The following is a 6,694-nucleotide window of genomic DNA, read 5'->3' on the forward strand; positions in this document are numbered from 1 at the left end:
TCCTGAAGAATAAGATGAGAGTATCAGAAAAAGTCTGTAAAAGTTCTAAAGATCATCTCTCTGAGGAATATGCTTCCTATTGCTTCTGAAAGAAGGAAAGTATTTAAATTTCAAAGGGAAAGGTTCTGGTTGGAAATCATAACTTCTCATTCTATAAATAATACTTTATAAAAAGAATAAAGAAACACACATATGAAATAGCTGAGTGTATTCCCTTCTAAATGACTGACCGGGTCCCGTTCACTCCTTGCACCTGGTACAGCAAAGGACATTGAAAGTAGTCATCAGACACTTAGGCACAAGTTTGTACACTGTTACTTGGGTTTAAATGCCATGTGTTTAAGACTCGCCTCTACAAGCTCACAGAGGAAAGATATAACCCAGTCCGTTTTTGTTCTCCTGCAGCTAACAGCATGAGGCTATACACACAAGCCTTCAATAAATACACACCGAATTTAGTTAAGTATTACTACTCTCTAAGGCAGTCTTAATTGCAAATTAATCTAAATACTGCCATCATGAACATCACCCAGTAGAAAAGTAGCTCTCAAAACTTCCAGGTGAAACCACGCTTGCATGCTAAACAATGGGAACAACAAGAAAAGAGTAACTGTCCTACTCAGTACAAAGGGCAAAGAAGGAATCCTCTGTTTGTAAAGTTAATCCACTCCAAAGAGCGCTGTTAACTGCCCGCTAACACAGGGCATTATCTCTTCGCTTCACTAATCTTTTGCTTGATCTATGTTCTTGATGAAATGTGCTAAACTTAAATATGTGTCATCTATTTAATTCTTCGTTATATGAAATATACAGTATCTTTATTGTATAAAATTAAAAAGGCAAAATGCTTACTGGTATAAGCAATAGTAGGGGGGGGAAATCATTTGAATTTCAAAACATCATATCCCAAAACTGGCTTGATCATATATGAACAGCCATATTTCAGAGATAAATCCCTTAAAGCTCATTAAACCTATGACTGTGAAGTTATATTCTGGGCAACACAGAACCCAAATACATAGCCAGTGCCCCATTTGGTTGAGTGAACAGCATTCTCGATCAACTTTCATAAGCTGCGACGCCCGCCGCCAAAGTCAGTCACCGGTTTTTAACAAACTCCTTGAAGAGCTCGTTTCAGTTATTCTCGCTTTGTTCGATGTGAAACAATTTAATCCTGTTGCTTTCTTCCCAAGGGGCAGGACAATGATGTTCGAATGGAGCACTTGCAAAGGGGACGTGAACTGCCAAATTCAGGAGCTCATTGAACAAGCCAGGAACAGGCTCCCTGAAGAGCGCGTCTGGGATTGGGGGGTGACGGAGGGAACAGCAAAGAAAGGAGGCAAAGCACTGCAAACAAACTCAGCTTGCTCAGGACCTAGACCCACACCTCCAGCTGACACACAGCTGACCTTGACATGGCCCAGTCTGATCCAGAACTTTTGCCTTACCTTAGTGAAATGAAAGTTTCCCGTCTCACACCTGTGGACAACTTCACAGGTTATAACTTTATTTCCAAACAGTGTTGCGTCATTAGAGCCAGATCAGATTTCTCTTTGCTTTGTAAACTGCACACCTTACAGCCTTTTATCGGGGTTTCGTAAGAAGGAGGGGACAATAGACAGTGATCAGAGATTTGCAGGAGAAAATTCAATAAGAAACCATCTCAAATTCCAAATCTGTCATATATACAGTGTGTAAGATAGAAGCCCCTAGAAAGTGGTTTGAAACGACACATTCTGCCACGGCCACCCTCCAGATTCCCCTGGGAGGGCATGCCAGGATCCTGGGATGCTCTGAAACGGCTCTCTGGGGGATTCTGACACTCAGCCCCGTACCCCTGTTGCCATTACCAGCTAATAATGTTTCACCACCCGCTGCGGATGCACTCTGCGCTATTCCTCCATACTAAATGCGAACTAAGTGAAGCCATTAGAACAGAGCATCCTAAGTCAGCTGGCATTTATCCAGTTTTCAGGAGGTAAAAATAAACCCATGAATGGCAAATCAACTTAACTTCCTTTCACAAAGTTTCATTTTAAAGCTACAGATCAAATTCTGAACGCAAAGCTATTTACAGTAATAGCTTTCCAATTAAAGTTGTTAAGCCCGCTAATATAGCGCCATGAATCAAACTTTCACTACCGAGTAGCAATACAAAAAAAAAAAAAATCCAACATTCCTCACAATCTACTTACCTTTAAGGGAGGGATAACTCAGATTTTTTTTTTTTTTTAAAGCTAGGAAATAAAGAGTATTATTTCAAGCTTACCATAAGGCTCCCTTTTGTGTGTTATATTTGATATCCTAGTGTTTAGATTCAGAAAATGTTATTATTTATGGGTAACAGTAGGTAAAAATAGTTATAGAAGTCACTCTATTTCAGACTAACACCCCTGGTTTTCAGTGCCCATCCTATCATATTCACACTCTGGTCCACTGGAAAGTATCTCAGAATCCCCAGACTTCTCCAACTTTAATAGTACTCCATACTGGCTCAGGCAACTCTAAAAGCACATCAGGAACGATGATGGATAATCTCCCATACTTTTAAAATCACCCACAACATATGTACATCAACAACCTTGAATTCCTTCCAGTTGTCAAAAATCTGTTCTGCATAGTTAGGCCCAAATACTACGAAGAAAACTTAGGAGGGAGAAAAAAAAAAGAAAAAAGAAAAAAAAAAAAAAACCTTGCAAAACAAACTGAGAAAACATACTCACCTTAATTGGAGCACTACTAAACTTAATTTTCCTATTTGTGGGGATCTCTTCTTCTTCTGGCAGTCCGACGATTTCCGAGTACTCCATGTCAGGTTGATAGTAATTGTTTTCATCACTGTCCTCCTGCTCGTCCTGCTCAGTGCCTGTCTCTCGCCAGTCGGAATGATACCTGGATCTCACCCTATATACATTATAGTCACTGTGCATGTAAACGTGGGGGCTCTCAATATGACTTGAATCTTCAGGTACTTCCTTCCCATAGCTGGGTCCAGAAGCATCAGCAGAGATAAAATCACCACCTGCAAGCTCCTTCCTCCGTAGCATCATCGCTGCCTCGTTCCCAACCAAATTGGCTTTGGCACCTCCCAAAGGCTCACCCTGGGGGGAGAGGATGTCAGACCCTGGCACTGCCTTATTCTCAGCACAAGGTTCTCCGGGGACGTCTCCGTCAACCCCGCCGGGAGTCTCTTGGTTAGGTGTGGAGTCCTCGGCTTCCTTGCTCTGCTCTGCCTGTTCGCTAGGTGTCAAAGCTAGAGAGGTACTTTTCGAAACCACTTGTGGCACGGGGGACGCGTGACTCTTCTGAGCATCCTCCGCATCCTCGTCACCGTGTTTGCGCGGGGGCGTGCAAGAATCAGACTCCTTAAGACGACTGAAGGTGTCAAGATTTGTGACTGTCACAGCTGGCAAATTCAGGGGATAATGCCCAGTCACTGAGTATTCATGCTCAGCCTTCTCAGAAAGGATGGAATGGGGGGAATCGGTGTTCTCAAACACTGCACTCAGCTGGCTCACAGTTGGGGAGACAGCCTCTGTCCGGGAGCTGAGGCTGTCCAGGGAGTCGGTACTGCCTCTGTTGGACTTCGAGCCCCCCCATTCATCCTGAGGCTCGTTCCCCCCAGCCTTCTCTTTCTTTGGGGAGTAACGGTTGTTTTGCCCCGAGTCGTGCACACTTCTCTCAAACAACTTGCGAGTCTCTGTGAACTTAGAATACGAGGGGCCATCGTGCATTGTGTCAAACCTACTAATTCGCTCTGAAACAGAGGACTCCAGCTTCACAACGGAGCCATCTGTTTTCTCCAGGAATTCTTTGGGCCTCATTCTTCTCTGAGGGGACGAAGGCCCACCTTTGCCCCTTGTTTTGGCAACGACTGCGGCGTTCTCATTGGGCTCCATACCCATCTGCATGAATAGGTTTTTAATTCTGTTGACATTGGAGCCATACTTCCTCCCCCTGCTCTGCTGGGAGCCCTCACCTTCTTTTGCTTTTTGTTCCCCATCGGACTTGGGTTTGTCAAAGGTACTTTTCAGTGCCTGGAACTCAGTCCTATACGCATTCCTGTGAGGAGAGGCACTTCTGAGAGTGGTTCGCTCGCCTGAAGACTCGGTTTTCAACATTTTTATTTCAGGGTGAAAAGCCAGTGTTCATAATGATCAGGGGATGAAAATAAAATGCCTCTCTTCTCTAATCACCAGTATGTGGTCAAGGAAAAGTACCTCTCAAAGAGCATACTGTGTCAGTGATCCACGCAACAGGTGTATTAGGAAATTATTCAGTCAAAGAGTTACACAAAACGGCTTTTTCAAAGCAAGCCTAGAGGTTCATCTGTAACAGAAAAGAATGAATTTCTGAATTCATTTACTTATTTGAATTTATTTTTACTCAAAAACTTAACATACACTTTTCCTCTCAAAGTGGCTTCAAACAGAGGAAATTACTTATTGAAGCTGGACTTTAAAAAGCCAAGGCTTTAAAAGTTCTAACTCTGGTCCCTGGTAACAAAATGTTTCAAACACAATGTGGAGAGAGCGGCTACCATAATCACAACGTGCACACATACGAGCCACACAAGCACTCTTGAAAAAGCAACACTTGAGCCCAAGTTTTGATTGCTTTTGTGAATCGCCTTCAAAGAAATCAGCAGTTTGTACCTCTTTAAGAAATCATCAAACTGCCCAGAAAAAAAATGAACTTCACTTGGGACTCTTCACACCAGATAAAAGTTATTCTTTCTGTTTAAAAACCATTAAAAGTTTGGAAACTATGTTTACAAACTCCAAAGCATGCCTATGGAGGGTTACTCCCCTCTTTCTGGCCCAGGGTTCTCACTGACAACATCCCCAAAGCAACACCCGCGCCATATCAGACCAACCGAGCAGAACAAAGTTCTTAAATGGCAGTTAAGTTTCCCTCTCCGTCCAGTGCAGGCAAATATTTGGAAGTTTCCTCAGAGTGGATATCATTAATTACGGAAAGGGATGTAGAATGTCATGGGAATAAAAGCATGAGAATGTGATGATCAGAAAGCAAATGTACCATGAAACCTCTATTTAACAGCCCTGATTTGTTTATTCCTACTTGCCTCTAACTTTACTACAAGCTCAAAAGGCAACCTCCATGCAGGCTTGCTGGTCTCCTTGGAGCCCACAGCTGGATTTCATAGCACTAGGACAGTCATAAATACTCCCAAGATCTTCTGAGGGGCATACCACGTCGTTCTGAAGATTTTTATTTATTTTTTTTATTTTTTTTATTTTTTTTTGCATTTGGTTTTGGTTAAGGATTTTAATAGGAGGCCGGCCCAGCCTCAAGCACCATCAGCTGAGGCAGCACACACACACTTTCACTTAAACCGTCTCCTGGCCCAGCACGCATGCATGCATGGCCCATGCAGACACACCAGAAAGGCTCATTTTAGGAGTGTGGCGCCTGGCTTGGGGAGTAAGGCTTCATCGATCGCCTCTGGTCTCCTTCCACACCCGGACGTGGGCTTCAGCCTCACACACCCTCCCCTCCCCCCTCCCTCCCCCGCCTACTCCAGCCCGAGGGGGGCGGAGGCGGGGGCGCCGGGGCAGCCAGCCGGGGGATTCAAACACCTGCCCTCGCCAAAGACAAACATAAATAACACCAACTTGAGAGGCTGGCCGATTCCCAGGGCCCCGGGGCAGGGCCGGGAGAGCAGGTGACGCCGCCGAGCGCCACGGCGGGAGGGAGGGCGCAGGCCGGCTCCGCGCCCCGCAGCACCTGGAGTCCCCGCACCTCGGCTGCGGCTGCCGGCGGCTGCCAGGCGGATCCCAGGGTGGCACGGGGAGAGCCGAGCTCCCTGCCCACATTTAAAAAAAAAAAAAAAAAAAGGAAAAAAATAAAAATGACGGGGTAATGATCCTATATCCCTTTGTGGGGTTTTTTTTTCCTCCCCATGTGCCAGGAAACAATAGATCGCACCGATAAATGCCTCCGATCGCCAACCTATGGGCTCGCAGCGCCGGCCCACCCCCACCCCCACCCCCAGCCTCTGCAAGTCAGCCTTTGTGCGCGCCGGGGTTCCCCCGCTCCTGCCGCTCCCCCCGCCCCAACGCCTCGCCCGCCAGCAGCCTCCCCCTTACCCGAGCGAGCGGAGCCGCCGCCGCCGCCGCCGGCAGCGGGGAGGGTCCGGCGGGCGGCCGCTCCCCCCCTCCGCCTCCTCCGCCTCCTCCTCCCGGCGCCCCCGCCCCCGGTGCCCGCCGCCCGCTCCGCGCCGCCGCCCGCTCCACCCGCTCCGCACGGCGCCGCGCGGGGGGCGGCGGGGGCGGCCGCTCCCCCTCGCGCCCGGCCCCCCACGCGCGCCCCGCGACCCCCCGGCGGCGCTGCCCAACGCCGCGGCCCGGCCGCCCCGACGCGCTCTCCCCCCCCCCCCCCGGGCCCGGACGGCCCCCGCCGGGGGGGCTGCGCCCACGTGCAGTGCCCGCGCCGGCCGTTGGGCCGCGGGGGAGTCGGGGTGCCCCGGGCGGGGGGGTGGAGGGGGTGGGGAAGCCCTGGGGTAACAGGTGCCTCACCTCGGCTGATGGGATTAACTCGAGGGCTGTGGAGAGAGGGAGCCCGGCAGCGAAATCCCCGGAGAGGGAGCGGGAGGGAGCCTCTGGCGGCGACCGAGGGCGCAGAGCCCGGCCCGCCGCGCGGCCGCCCCACCCCCGGCGGCGGTGGGCGAGGG

At 48.9% G+C, this 6,694-nt stretch overlaps 1 protein-coding gene across 14 annotated transcripts in view; it reads right to left on the bottom strand.

Annotated features, from left to right (window-relative positions):
- Positions 1-6,694, bottom strand: part of PPP1R9A (protein phosphatase 1 regulatory subunit 9A) — a 215,690-nt gene extending 208,996 nt beyond the window's left edge. For 5 of the 14 annotated variants that reach the window (XM_036429369.2, XM_045578424.1, XM_036429366.2 and 2 more), the window contains exons 1-2: positions 6,540-6,694; positions 2,724-4,329 (exon numbers count right to left, since the gene is read on the bottom strand). In XM_036429369.2, coding sequence (XP_036285262.1) covers positions 2,724-4,121 — 1,398 coding nt within the window. In that variant the 5' untranslated portion in view covers positions 4,122-4,329; positions 6,540-6,694. Of the gene's footprint in view, positions 1-2,723; positions 4,330-5,636; positions 5,856-6,110; positions 6,196-6,539 lie in introns of those variants that run through there. The other 9 variants (XM_036429371.2, XM_036429370.2, XM_036429368.2 and 6 more) reach the window with 6 other exon arrangements.

The sequence above is a fragment of the Pipistrellus kuhlii genome, unplaced genomic scaffold (assembly GCF_014108245.1).
Source record: "Pipistrellus kuhlii isolate mPipKuh1 unplaced genomic scaffold, mPipKuh1.p scaffold_m20_p_10, whole genome shotgun sequence".
Classification (NCBI taxonomy): Eukaryota; Metazoa; Chordata; class Mammalia; order Chiroptera; family Vespertilionidae; genus Pipistrellus; species Pipistrellus kuhlii.